This window comes from Lissotriton helveticus, chromosome 9 (assembly GCF_964261635.1).
Source record: "Lissotriton helveticus chromosome 9, aLisHel1.1, whole genome shotgun sequence".
Classification (NCBI taxonomy): Eukaryota; Metazoa; Chordata; class Amphibia; order Caudata; family Salamandridae; genus Lissotriton; species Lissotriton helveticus.
This window is the reverse complement of record NC_136070.1, coordinates 271,401,982-271,416,653: the sequence shown is the minus strand read 5'-3', so window position 1 is coordinate 271,416,653 and position 14,672 is coordinate 271,401,982. Positions and strand designations below refer to the sequence as shown.

The following is a 14,672-nucleotide window of genomic DNA, read 5'->3' as shown; positions in this document are numbered from 1 at the left end:
TATGAGGTATTCTGGCAGACCAAGGTACAGATCGTTGGCGTAGTCCAGGCGAGAGCCAATCAGGGCCTGCACCGTGATCTTTCTGTGCTCTATGGATAGTAAGGGCAGGAACTTCCTCAGCATCCTCAAGATCGCAAAACATCTGCCAGCCAGGCCCGACACCTGACCACTGAAAGAGAGGCAGTTGTCGACCTGAATACCTAGGTTCTTCGCAGACCCAGAATCACTGTCAGGAGGGAACATGGCGGCAGGCCACCACTCCTTCCACCTGGGATCAGCGGGGCAGCCAAAGAGGAGAACTTCCGACTTTTCGGAGTTGCACTTGAGGCAGTGTCGGTTGAACCAGTCAAACACTGCCCCAAGGCAACCCCGAATAGAAGTCCCGTCAAAGTCATGGCCCTTGTCGCAGGTGAACAGGAGTTGTGTATCGTCAGCGTACGATACGATCTGGGCCCCAAAGCCCTCCGCGAGTGCCGCCAACGGGGTCATGTAAATGTTAAAAAGCGAAGGGCTCAGAATAGAGCCCTGCGGCACTCCAACCTCCAGAGGTGGCATCGCGGCGGAAAAAGGTGGAGCCCAGATAGTTTGCTGTCGGTTAGAGAGGAAGGAGCGGAACCAGCTGAACACCGTCCCCCTTAGACCCACCTCCCAGAGTCTTGCTAGGAGGCGGTCATGGGGGACGGTGTCGAAAGCCGCAGAGAGCTACATTTTGTTCATCGCAAATGTCATCTTCACCAGCATTTTGCTTCTTAATTATAAACTTATTCATGTTGTCTTTTTGTTTGCCTTATCTTGCACTTGCCTAATGACACAATCTCTGGAATGTCCAACAGCAAATCCTGAACTTCAAAAGTGTCTCCTTTAGGCTTTCAAAAAATAGGTTAAACCAGTTCTGGGTTAAACTATAAGTAGATTGTTTTTATATTGTACTGTTGGTTACCCTTTAATTTTAAAAGATTTCTAATGAGTTTTTTAAAGCTATTTTTGTGTGGTTTGTAGACAAACTTATATTCATAATTATGATTGACCAAAACTGGATGCACTGTTGCTTGGCTCAACCGATGTCATTTGGACAAAGGCCTCATTGATTGACATTTCATTGGTGACAAAATCTAGTGAATTTGTGTATTATTTTAGAACGCTACTGGCGTTTTTCCCAGGACTAATTCTGTGCGTACGTTTGTTGACTGTTCAATTTATGGCATGATTATAGATAATCAGAGTGCCTGTCGCCATGCTGTGGTAAGGGTATTAAGACATGCGAGGGCTTTCTTTAGTCACCGCCGCTGCCAGATGCTTCCATGGGTCTGCGGGAGGGAAGCAAGTGCCAGTGATGCTAATGGGGCTGCCGGCCTCCCCGGCCGCTGCCAGTAACATAAGTAAACCTAAAGGTTCAAGTCCATATTTCACACAGCAAATTTGATTAGCAATGCCATTTTGATGAATTGGTTCCTATCTTTGTTGAGTGCTGTCTCTAGTGCCTATAACTCCAATACCATTGTCTCAAGTGGCTGAAGTCTTTGGGACTGCTATTCTATCGCTGCTGTCTCCAGAGCTGCTGTCTCTCGTGCCTCTGTGTGACTGATGCCTGCTCCGTCTGGTGCTATTGTTTCTGGTGCCTGTATCTGTAGTGTGGCTGTTTCTGTGGCTTAAGTGTCTAGTGCTTCTGCATCCGCTTCTTGCAGCCTATGGTGCTGCTCTGTCCAACGTGTCTGTTTCTAAGGCTGCTGTGTCTGGGACTGCGAGGGTAGTGCAGCGAGCGCTGCAGTGCAGGAGCGGCCTGCTGGAGATGCGTCGTCTTTACTTACCACCCTGCCGCTTCAACGGACCCATGGGAGACCGGCAGCACGATGCTCCGATATGGCTCGCCGTCACAGTAGACTCCTTCTGCAGGAAGCAGCAGCGAGCCCTGGAAGGCGACGCCCAAGCCTAATGGGGCTGCCGACCTCCCCATGCCGCTGGCGGTAGGTTAACAAGACTGCGGGGGCAGCACAGTGAGCACTGCACTGCAAGAGTGGCCAGCTGGAGATGCCGCAGTACTTACTCACTGGCCCTGCCACTTCAACGGGCCCACAGGAGAACAGCAGCGCGATGCTCCTCCTCTTCCACCTTCCGCAAGAACAGGTACTGCATCGGTACCATGCGCAGTACCATCCTGCATGATGCATAGGCTGCGTCTCGTGCGACATACCCACACATGACGGCCGACACAGAAACGTGTTGCGACACAGAGTTTGGAAAGCACTGAACGAATGATTAATATTAGAAACCAATCTAATATCTTTTTTGCAAAGATCTAAGACCTCATCTCTTTACTGCAGTCAAAATTCCAACTAATTTAGAGCCTGATTTAGGTCTTCGTGGATGGGTTACTCCATCACAACAGTGACGGACATCCCGTTCGCCCAAATATGAAGCCCATAGGATATAATTGGATTCATATTTCGGCAGATGGGTTATCCGTCACCATTGTGACAGAGTAACCCGTCCACCGAGATCTAAATCAGGCCCACAGTTTCATGAGTCGTGTGTTTAAACCTTAGGGGTAGTCGTTAGACTTTTTAAAAGAATATAGTCAAAAACTTTAAATTTGTTGTGGGCCCAATATAACACCTATCATGTTAAGCCAAAAAGTAACCTTTTCAGTACAGATCGGCTCATTTTTCCTAATCTACGATAAGAAAATCCATATATATAATTTTTTTATTCTTGCCCCTTTCATCGGAAGGTGTGTATGATTCAGTACTGTTGCACAGACAAGACTGGAATGTGCTACCTAATATTGTTTGATTTCTCTGCTGCTAAATTTTGCATCACTTTTCCTTGCATCTGAATCATATGCTAGACAGTATACGTGGCCAGTTACTGGGATACACTGTAAGGCTGTGCAGTGCAGAGAACATCTAATTTGATATACATTAACTTTTGCTCTAAAGGTTACGAGGCCTGGTGACTGTCTGTTCCCAGTTATTTATGCATTTTGTATCCCAGCCTGACAATGCTGACATCTATAATTCTCCTCTTTCAGGCTAAAACTGCTCCTCTCCCACAACTCCATCTTGCGACCCAAGTACCAGTTTCAGTCTGAACTCCAAGGCTTCAAGTGGGGGACTCAAGGCACCACTATTGCTGCCCTTCAGGACAAGGATGCTGTCCAGGCCACATGTCCATGGAGCCCAAGGGGTAATGTAACTATCTACATGTGTGATGTTGAAAAGATGCTTAAAGAGGTACTTGAAGTCGTATTTTACATGGGAACTAATCACCTTGTCTTGTAATGGATGATAGGGGCAGAATCATCTTCTGTAACACATTTGCAAGAAGACTCAAAACTTAGCTGCCAGTTGTCTGCCATGGCATGACAGCCAGCTAACATTAATGTTTTGCAGAAGTGCTCCAGCTATACTGCTGGCTGGAGTACGCGTGCTAGCCATCATTGCTTTTACAGCTGTGATCTCTTAGTATGGTAGGGTACCTCTGTCGAGCAGGTAGAGGTGAGGGCCAATGTTGCATCATCAGGCGGGCTGACTACCTGCAATTTTGTAAATGAGCCTGATAGAGCGCGCAGGTCACCCAACTATATTTTTACGATACTCACCTGGGCCCATATACAATAAACATATAATTTTATCTGGTAACCTTAGCTTTACTACCAGATATTTTTCCCTAGTAGGTCCTGTACCATTAACTTACCAACCCTTGTTGCCGGTACCTGTAAACCTATTGGATCAGGGAGTTCGTTTTTAAAATAGGCAGCAACATTTAACAATGCACTCATATAATAACCAAAGACTCAGGAACGTTTTTAACTTTTTATCTAAGTTTCTCAAATGGTCATGATCCAAAGATTAAACACCAAAAGACTTTCAATTATGAAGATCAGAATCAAAATGTAACTATGCAAAAGATGTATTAAACTATTTTCAATCATTTAGCAATAGGAAGGGTAAAGAAAAAGGAACATGAAATACGATCAAAATGTTTAGGCATTTAACAAAAAGGGAGGGTAAAAAGGGAACATGTCAAATTTTAACAGTAGGAAGGGTAAAGAGAAGGAACATGAAATGCAAACATGCAGTAATTAAACATATAACAATTAGGAAGGGTTAAGAATGGCACCCGCAGTTAAGTTGCAACGCCTGTGCTACTCCCTCTCTGCAGCTAACAGTCAGAACCCCGATTGGGTTATTGATTTCCCCGACAAAGTGCTTCGCCAGCACTTCAGCTCCCAGAACCCCGATTGAGTTATCGAATCTTCTGGCAGAGTGCTCCGCAGCCCTCTGCTCTTGGTCACCTATTGAGTGCGTTGGGTCAGTGACAGGACAGCTATTCGGACAAGTCTAGCTAAGCCTACCCTAGTTATACTATTTTCCAGGTCAGTGTACCACCCCCCAATGTTGTAAGTGTAAGGATCCCCAAATTTGATTGGACAAGGAATGAGGAGAGGTCATCACACCATACCAAAATGACACTTTTCTTTTGAATATTCTATTAACGTTCCCGCCCATCAATTTTTATTTTCCCATGTATATTTTATTCCACCCGACAATGAATGTTCTATTATTTGTTACATTTTAGTTCATATTAGAATTCTGCTTCCTCCGTAGAGTTCAGGAGGTGAGGTTCCCAGGCGCATCTTGGTCAAGACTGTCCCTGGCACTCATTCAATGCCATGACTCGATGGATTTTAGACTCTGGTGCGCAGGCTCAAAGGTTCCAATATGGAGTTCAGCAACAGGCATCAGGCCCAAAATTGATTTACATGTAAGAATAGAAAAGAAATAGTTTAAGAACACAGAATAAAAGAATGCACTGTATACCACTTATCTCTACTCTATTCCCATTACTTTATATTTAACTATTGCGTTAAGGTTAAGCAGAACGAACAGCTTAGCAAAAGCAGCAGTGCAAGCTTCATGCATGCTGTAACAAAGATCAGCCATTTTAATTCTAGTGCGCAGAAGCAAAAGTTTCCCCCCAAAGCAAAGAGTACGTCATGTCACGTGAGTATGACAGACGCATGCGCAGTAGAAAATCCCGCGTAGCAGCAGCCATTTTAATGCAATCGGATTATAGTGAATAAAAGCACGTATGCAAGCTTCCCTCATGTTGTCATATAGTTACTGCTTTTCTATAAACTGTGTTAAGTTAGCATGAGCTTATTAAATGTTTAAACGCCATTTTTCCTTTTGCTGCTTCTGCACACGACACATAATTGTTGATTTAGCTTTCAGCCTAGAAGAGCGTTGTGATTTACATGAGAATAATATGTTATTACTCTGATATCAGCTTTGCTTGGTAAACTATGTCTGTACAGTGAGTGCTGAAGCTTCAAGGATAACTCGACACAGAATTGTTGTGAGGTCTGATCTCCGCACCTTCATAGACATAACATAAGTGCAGCTCCTGCCAAATTCTGGCTTTAGGCGCGTTTTATATTGCTTTGCTTAGAGCACACATACACACTTGATGCGGTTCGCATGCAGAGAGCTGGCGGAATCTGATGTGATCTCTTCACACTAGGATCTTGAGGTATGGGGCCGCCCTGCTAAAACCCAAAGAAACCTTCTTAGATATTAATATAATATGCTAGTTAGGGAGGGTGAGAATTAGGTGTTGTTAACCCTTATTCATTACAGTATTTTAGCATACTGTCACCTTTTGCTTTCTATGGACTAGTAACTATGCTGATAACTTTGCTTCTGATAATATGTTTCCTTGTATTATCTAAGATACTGCGTTTGAGAAGACGGTATTAGTAAATAAATATTTCAAATGTGCACGTTCTGGTTTGAAATGATTGTATAGCGAAAGAGTGCTCATGTGTTCCACGTGACCTGAGGTATTGTAAGTTCATGTTCTGGTTTGTCTAAGCATTGGGAGTTTGTTATGACCAATGAGACACTGTAGCTAGCTCGGTAAGGGGGTTTTGGGTACTGAGGTGAGTTTTGGGTCACCCTAATTCACTGAGGTTCCAAATCTCTATGCACAGTTCTGTAGGAGAACAGAATCCCTGCTACATGGCGCCCGATCGTTGGTGGTCTTATATCATGACACTCGAGTAGTATATAATTCAAACCTTAACCCCTTCACAGTCGTTTCCGGAAAACGGTGGTGTCGGACAAAACCTACCTATTTTTGAAATAGGTCTTTTCAAGCTTGAATCTTTCTAAAACGGTTTCCTTGAATTACTACCCAGTTGTGCTACAAAGTTTACTTTGTTTTTCTAAGTTCCTGTGCAGTCATGGCCCAGCCTGTGGACATTCCGCAGCATAGTCAAATTGCGGTGCGCAATCATTTGCAGACTTACAATGTACCCGTTGAAGGCTTGGCTGTGATTTTGGTGGTGAGTGCGGAAGCAGCTTACCCGTACAAACTCTTTTATTCGTGGGTGACGTTTCCGGCTTTGGGCGCTATTTCTGGTGTGTTACATACTAACACTCCCTCACCTTTACCGGCTGAATATACTCCGTACAGGGCACAGGAAGTACCTATTGATACTTGGCAGCATCGCGTTTGGTTTGGTGGCGCCCTACCCCATTCTTTAACTGCTCCGAGGTTAGGTCCTTTGTCGATTCCAGGCGCTAATTGGCCTGTTTTGGCTGGATTTACTCCTCACCCTCAGCACGGCAATTGTGCCCTTGCAGAAATTCGTAGAGTACATGTAGTCTCTATTGCCGTGATTCGTGCTTTGGTACAATACATAGCCCGCAATCTTCCGGGTGGGCCCCCGGGAGGTGCGGCGCTTCCGGCCGGACAGGGCGGTTTGAAGCTCAGTCCCGTAATGGTCAATGCTGTAATGGGCAAGCGTCCCCAGGATAAGGATGATTTTCCTTTCTGGCTTGCCGAGAAATTTGACCAGCTGGAAGCGGTATTTCCTAATACAACTCCTGGTGACAAACACAGGATTTTAACGATTAGTTTACCTAAAGATTTGTCCCCTGAAATCGGTGACTGTGAGACCTGGGGAAAAACATTTGCGGCGGTCTATGCGAGGTGGTATGGCACTCCGTCTATGGCTGTCCTGCCTACCATCATTAAACGTGTTCAAGATGATCACGGACCGGAGGTAGCGGTTGAATTGGGTATGCGCCTGTGTGGCTCCTTTGATATAGTTTGCGATCTCATACTTGCTAATGTCAAGGGGGATGCAGTGAACTTTCAGGTAGCTCATGCTTTAGAGGCGATTCCCGATGCCGATAAACCCAGGCAGTTAGCGAGAAATATTGTGGCGGCTTATAAAACAGTGGGTCGCAATAGCAAGGGTCTAAAGCCTTTTTCTGTCAAAGAGAAAAAGCAACCCCAAGGGCAGTCTTCGGAAACGGAAGTTCAGCCCCAGTCCACAAAACAAAATTGGCCTAAAAAACAGAAACAGGGAAAGCAACAGCAACAACAGCAGGCACAAGAATCTCGCCCTGCGTCTCCGATGCCTGCGCAAACAGAACGTGTTTATGACTTGCGCAATCGCACGACGATTAGATCACCAGATCGATTTCAGGTTTCTGATCAACGCTCTCCTCGTTCCTTTCAGGACTCATCGGCCCCGAAGACCGGTGGTGGAGGAGGCGGAAGGGGTCGGGGTGGTCAGCAAGGACGTGACCAGCTCCGCCAAACAGACGGTACAGGAAAGCAGGACGGCTCAACGCCGAAGAGACCGCAGTTTGCCAAAAAGAAAGTCGCGGCTTTAACAGCGCATCGATATGCCACAGATAGTGAGAACGAATATATGATGTTATCCCGCAAACTAACACTCCGCATACCATTACTCTGCATTTATAACAACGCGGATACAATTACTCCGTAATACCATCATTCCTCAAATTATTTGCCCGCAAATAACTTTACCACGCATGCCTTTACAACGCAAAGGCATGTATGATAAAGTTATAAACAGTAAAAATACTTGCAATATATATATATATATATATATATATATATATATATATATAGATAGATAGATAGATAGATAGATAGATATATAGATATGTGTGTGTATATCTATATACATATATTATGTAAATAATAATTCATATTAATATATATATATATATATATATATATATGTATATATATATATTTTTTTAAATACCCTTTTCACCCTAAAAAATAATCCTACCCTGGACCCTTAAAATACCCCTGCACCCCAAAATACTAACCCACCCTTTTTCCTTAAAATACCCCAGTACCCTTAAACACTAACCCATCTTGACACTTAAAATACCCCTGTACCCCAAAACTCAAACCTACCCCTGAACCCTAAAATACCCCTGTACCCCAAAACTCAAACCTAGCCCTAAACCCTAAAAATACCCCTGTACCCCTAAACCCAAACCTACCCATGACCCCTAAAATACCCCTGTACCCCAAAACCTACTCCTGAACCCTAAAATACCCCTGTACCCCAAAACTCAAACCTACGCCTGAACCCTAAAATACCCCTGTACCCCAAAACTCAAACCTAGCCCTGAACCCTAAAAATACCCCTGTACCCCTAAAATACCCCTGTACCCCAAAACCCAAACCTAGCCCTGAACCCTAAAATACCCCTGTACCCCAAAACCCAAACCTAACCCTGAACCCTAAAACACCCCTGTACCCCCAAACCCAAACCTACTCCTGAACCCTAAAACACCCCTGTACCCCAAAACTCAAACCTATCCCTGAACCCTAAAATACCCCTGTACCCCAAAACCCAAACCTAACCCTGAACCCTAAAAACAACCCTGTACCCCAAAACCCAAACCTACCCCTGAACCCTAAAATACCCATGTACCCCAAAACCTAAACCTACTCCTGAACCCTAAAATACCCCTGTACCCCAAACCCCAAAACTAACCCTCAACCCTAAAATACCCCTGTACCCAAAACCCAAACCTACTCCTGAACCCTAAAACACCCCTGTACCCCAAAACCCAAAACTAACCCTGAACCCTAAAAACACCCCTGTACCCCAAAACCCAAACCTAACCATGAACCCTAAAAACACCCCTGTACCCCAAAACCCAAACCTAACCCTGAACCCTAAAAACACCCCTGTACCCCCAAACCCTAAAACACCCCTGTACCCCAAAACTCAAACCTACCCCTGAACCCTAAAAACACCCCTGTACCCCAAAACCCAAACCTACCCCTGAACCCTAAAATACCCCTGTACCCCAAAACCCAAACCTACTCCTGAACCCTAAAACACCCCTTTACCCCAAAACCCAAATCTACTCCTGAACCCTAAAAATACCCCTGCACCCCAAAACCCAACGCTAGCCCTATACCCTAAAAATAACCCTGTACCCCAAAACCCAAACCTACCCTCAAGCCTAAAAATACCCCAGAACCCCAATACCCAAACCTATCCCTTAACCCTTAAAATACCCCTGAACCCCTAAAACATATAGCCCAACACCCCCAAACTAAAACCATATACTTACCTTAAACTTAAAATTAAAAAACATATGCTTTTACCATTTATGCTTTTAAAACGAATTTCGTTGTAAAAGCATGCGTGGTAAAAGCATATAAGTTGTAATGGTATGCGATATAATAGTAATGCGGAGTAATAGTACTTGTGGAGTGAAGGTATGCGGAGTGACGGTATGCGGAATAAAAAATGCGGAGTGAAGGTGTTTTACCAGTGAGAACGCGGCTTCGGAATCTGACATGGGCTCTGACTTTGCTGGACAGCGCGGCGGAGATTACCATAGTGAGAGAGGCCTTGCGTCCGCTACTGAAGGTGACAGCGACTGATATTTATGTTGTGATAGAAACAGCCGATACAAGAGTTGCTCCCCCTGATAGACTTTATGAAATTGTCCTGTTAATCGAAGGTGACATACAACGTACCATCAAAGGGGTATTTTGAGAAAATCTTTCGTCTACGTATGACATTTTGCTTTCGGAGGCTGACTGCCCCCCACCTTTTGTGCTCGCAGCACCGCGAGGGGAGGAGGTAATCCTCCCAAGTTTTGCGAACACAGTCTCGAAAGAGGATGCGCTGCACTAAGGCTCTAGCGCCGGCTCTGTACCGCAACCAATGTGGTTGGGATAAATTGTCCCCATGCCATGAGATTCCTTTGCGGTCTCAGCCGCAGCCTCAACCTCAATATCCCATACGGCGTGAAGCCAAGGCTTCCGTCGGGGCAATCCTTGAACAATTGGAATATCAGGGAGTAATTGAAACATGTGTGTCACCGATGAATAACCCTCTTTTTACTGTGACCAAGCCTGACGGTTCATATCGTTTGGTATTGGATTACCGGGCATTTAAACTCGCATTGCCGTAATTGTGCAGTACAGAATACTCACAGCTCTGCTCTAGTGGATAGTCTTGTGCGTAAGCGTTTTAAGACCACGCTTGACATTTCCAACGGTTTTTATGCCCATCGATTGGATGGTCTTAGTTCCCAATGGACCAGCTTTAGTTGCGGCGGTGTCCAAAAACAATTTCGGCGTCTCCCGATGGGCTATAAGAATAGTCCTGGGATTTTTACCGCCCGCATAGTCTCTCTCTTGGAGAGGATCGACCCAGATGCCTGCTCGTATAGTGGATGACATATATCTCACAGACGACAAAATTTGGGAGCATCTGTGTCGAGTAAACAGCATAATTTGTAACTTTGCTGATATGGGTTACAAATTTAACTTTGCAAAATCGCACATTGCTGAGTACACAGTGTTGTTCCTGGGCTATGAGCTCAACAATGAAGGTAGAGATTTGGCCCCTCACTTCTTGGAGAAATGCGCACAGCTGCGCGCTCCTACAACACTGAAAAATTTACAGTCTTTGCTGGGTTTTTTAAATTTCGGGAGAACTTACATTCCGGAATATGCCCAGCGTATCAAGCCTTTGTATGCTTTGATACAACCAACTTTTTCCAAATCATGCTGGCTGCCTGAGCACTCAGCCATTTTGCAATCCTTGCAGGCTGATCTGCTCGCTTCTAAATTTTTACTGACTCGTGATAACCACACTAACCTGGTGATATGAATCATTCCTGGGACGGTGGGTTTCACGTACCTCACTTTTAATGAAGGGGACACAGTACCTATTGCTAACAAGTCACACTTGTACACCTCGGCTGAAATGCGGTTTTCCATTGTGGAGAAAGTTTTAACAGCTGTACAGATGGCAATTCTTAAGGAACGGCAGTTACGTAAGACAGTGTACCAAATTCTAAAGCTTTGCACCCTCGGTGGATTCAATGGGCTGCTTCCTTGACGTCCGCGGATGTCACGTTTATTTTTGACGCCTCATTACGGTTGCAGGAGTACTTGCAGTATGAATTCGTTCATCCTGCTCCTCTAGCTATGCAACCTTTGGAGGACTTCCATTGCATCATTTACACTGATGGTTCGGCGCAGGTTGCCCATGGCTCTAAACACGCCCGCGTTTCCGCATGCGCCATTGTGGTCGGTGCCATGGTGAACGATGAGTTCGAGTCCAGAGTAGTGCACACACAGACTCTAGGGGACTGCACCGCACAATTGGCAGAGCTTCGTGCTATTCTACTCACGTTGGAGTACGCTGATCCTTGTGTGACTACTCTTATTGTGAGTGTTTCTTACTACTGTGTCCAGTCTTACAATGAAAACTTGTTCTTTTGGATTCAGAATGATTTTCGTGATACCAAGGGTAGCACAATAAAACACAAGATGATCTGGGTTCGAGTGGCTGAGCTTAAGGCTCAATTGCCACTCGTGTTTGTGATTCATACTCTCGGCCATCAGCGTGTGGGAGTTCACGCTGTCGGTAACTCGCTTGCTGATGAAGCAGCGAAATCAGCGGTATCTACATATTTAGTTGCAGCAGTTACACGGTCTAAAAGTAAGATTGATGATGACATCTTGGCGGCAGTTGCTGCCACTGAGAAGGGAGGTAAACATCCTACGGGGTTCCCTTCGAAGTACACATACCACTTAAGTCCCGATAAGGTTCCTTTTGTGAATATTCCTGAAGTTGGAGAACGTTTGATTCCCAACTCAGATCGCAGGGCTACGTTGATTACAGCGGCGCATGAAGGTGTGGCGTCTGCGCATGCGGGCGTCTCGGCCACTGTAGCTCAAATACAACAACGTTTCTGGTGGCGGGGACTGTACAAACAGACGCGAGACTATGTCCTTTAATGTGACATTTGCCAGCAGATTAAACCTTCGACTGCTGCGCGTCCGCCACAGACACAGTTGTACATATCTAATAAACCGCTAGGTTGTGTTTATTTAGATCACTGCGGTCCTTTTTCCTCTGATACTGCATATAAGTACATCTTAGTAGCAGTTGATTCTTGCACACGCTTTGTGTGGGTATGGCCCCATCGCAGCGCTGATTCACGGACTGTCGTAAGAGATTTGCGTGTCTTTGTAGGGATTTTTGCCTGTGGTACCTTCCATTCGGATCAGGGTCCGGCTTTCGCCTCTAAGGCGTATAAGGATGCCATGACTTCGATGGCGGTCCAAGTCAAGTTTTCGTCTCCCTACAGACCTGAGGGTAATAGTGTAGTGGAGCGAATGAACCGTGACTTAAAGCAATCATTGACAGCTCGAGTTATAGGCACTGGCAGAAATTGTCTGGCCCACCTCAATGGCGTGCAGCGTGCACTTAATAATCTCCCTAGAAGGTCTCTGGGTGGGCGAACCCCATACGAAATGCTCTTTGGCATCAAGATGTACGTCCCTGACCTTGATGGTCTAGACTGCGTGGCTCGCGCCACAACCTTTTACGTAGATGAACATTGCAATGTTTTACAGGATCTACAAAAGACCAGAGACAGTCTTGCAAAGGAACATTTGCCCTCCACATCGGATGATGCGTTGCAGATCCCGGTAGTTGGCTGGCTACCCCAAGTTGGAGAACTGGTTCGAGAGAAGATCGATAACAAGAAAGAATTTGGTCCTTCCTACCGAGCTCCGGTTCCCGTCCTTGGAGTGAAGGGCACAAGAACAGTCATTTTACCACCGCTTCCAGGTCGTAAGGAAAACAGGTTTATCTCATTTGACAATGTCAAGATACACAGAGTGGCCGATTCTTCTTAGTATGACACCGGCAGTTTCCTGTCCTTCCATTGTGAGAAATTCTGTTCTGGCCACTGCTTCTAATCCTGAACCTGAAGTTGCCATTGAATTGCCTGCAATTTCCAGTCCTTTATTAAGTACTTTACCTGGTACAGACCATGATGAAATTGACTACACTTACCCCACTGACTTATCTATGCCAGATCTGCAGACACGTTTGGCCACAGAATCCAGATTTTCATTTGACACTGTTTCCAATGCCTCAAAGAAGCCCTCACGGTTTGCAGTTTATGCCAGTTTCTTTCAGAAACATTTTTTGATTCCGCCTTGGACATATATTTGGCTGGTGCTTTTTTCAATTTACCTTTTTATGTCAATTGGTTTTGTGTTTTATTTTTTTCGAATTGTCAATGGACACTATGTCGAGGAAAGAACATGCATTCGACATCTCAATGGAACTTTGGCCCCCCTTTCCTCATCGCATTCTGCACACAGACTGAAAAGAGACTTGACATTTGTTAACATCACTGCTTGGCCTATCCTTGATGGGATTGTGTGGGATGCCGTTAGATTTCAAATTCATGGCCCTACAGAGGTTGTTAATGTCCCTAATGTGCTTAGAGTTAACATGGGGGATGTAGTGAAACAAAACATACGTTCTGATGATTGGGATGTTCAGGCCGTAGAGACTTTGTTTTCTGATTTGAAATACTATGCTGCCTTTGATGCTGAAGATCTGTACTTAGAATCTGCTAATTATGGTGATTTGTTTTGCTTTCAACATTTTGGCAATCACTTCTTACATAAAACTGCTTCCAGAAGGAATACTGTTAATTATACGCAAGGGGAGCATTGCCCAGCTCCTAAACAAGGCAGTTCAAGTACTTTTTTGAAAAAGTACACTTATTTTACAGACTTCAATCAGTCTAATCCCGAGTCCTTTTATTTTAGAATGACACAGAAGCCAATGTCCAAGGTTAGACTTACCGATACCAAATTATTGTACTTGAAGTCCTTTCTTGATCAGCTGGCTGTTGGCGGCTACGAATTGTGGAAGGAAACTATTGACCATAAATCAGTTTGGGGATCTAAATACTGGCAGGTACAAGGCACTGAGGCTTTGCACCGAGCTTGTCTCATCCCGAATCATATGTTGTTTTTAAATTCATCTATTTCACAGACAACATGCTTTGGATTGGCTACTTCTAAAAAATTAAATACACCTACCATCCCTGAGTTGGAAGAATATTCTGGCTGGAGTAATTTTACTAAGTTTTCCATTAGGGACTTACAGACCCTTTTGCTAAATTCATCCTTTAACATATCCAGTATGGATCCAAAAGGTTGGCTGATGTGGCACAGAAGTACTGATTCTTGCCAGCACCGTTTTTTGGGTTTATCTGATGGTTTTAAACAGGCCAGACCTGATCCACTTTTTGAAACTGACCATTCTGTCACGACCTATTCAGTGGACAAATTATGTCAAAATTGGCTAAAACAGTCTACATTAGCCGCAGTTAAACTGCATCTATCCAAGCTGTAGATTTAAATGATTTCATAAAAGGCCCGGCTGGTGGTAGATCAAAAAGGTGGATATATGCTATTTACAATGAAATCTGGAAGACATCACAGATTGAGGCGGCGACTCGCCTTAGAGCTATTGATCAAGC

General features: G+C 44.7%; 1 protein-coding gene across 1 annotated transcript in view; it reads left to right on the top strand.

Moving 5' to 3' along the window:
- The window catches only part of NOXRED1 (NADP dependent oxidoreductase domain containing 1), a 282,269-nt gene that overhangs the window by 227,222 nt on the left and 40,375 nt on the right, over positions 1–14,672 (top strand). The window contains exon 7 of the mRNA XM_078659966.1: positions 3,029–3,183. Within this exon, the coding sequence (XP_078516092.1) occupies positions 3,029–3,183 (155 nt within the window). The remainder of the gene's footprint in view (positions 1–3,028; positions 3,184–14,672) is intronic.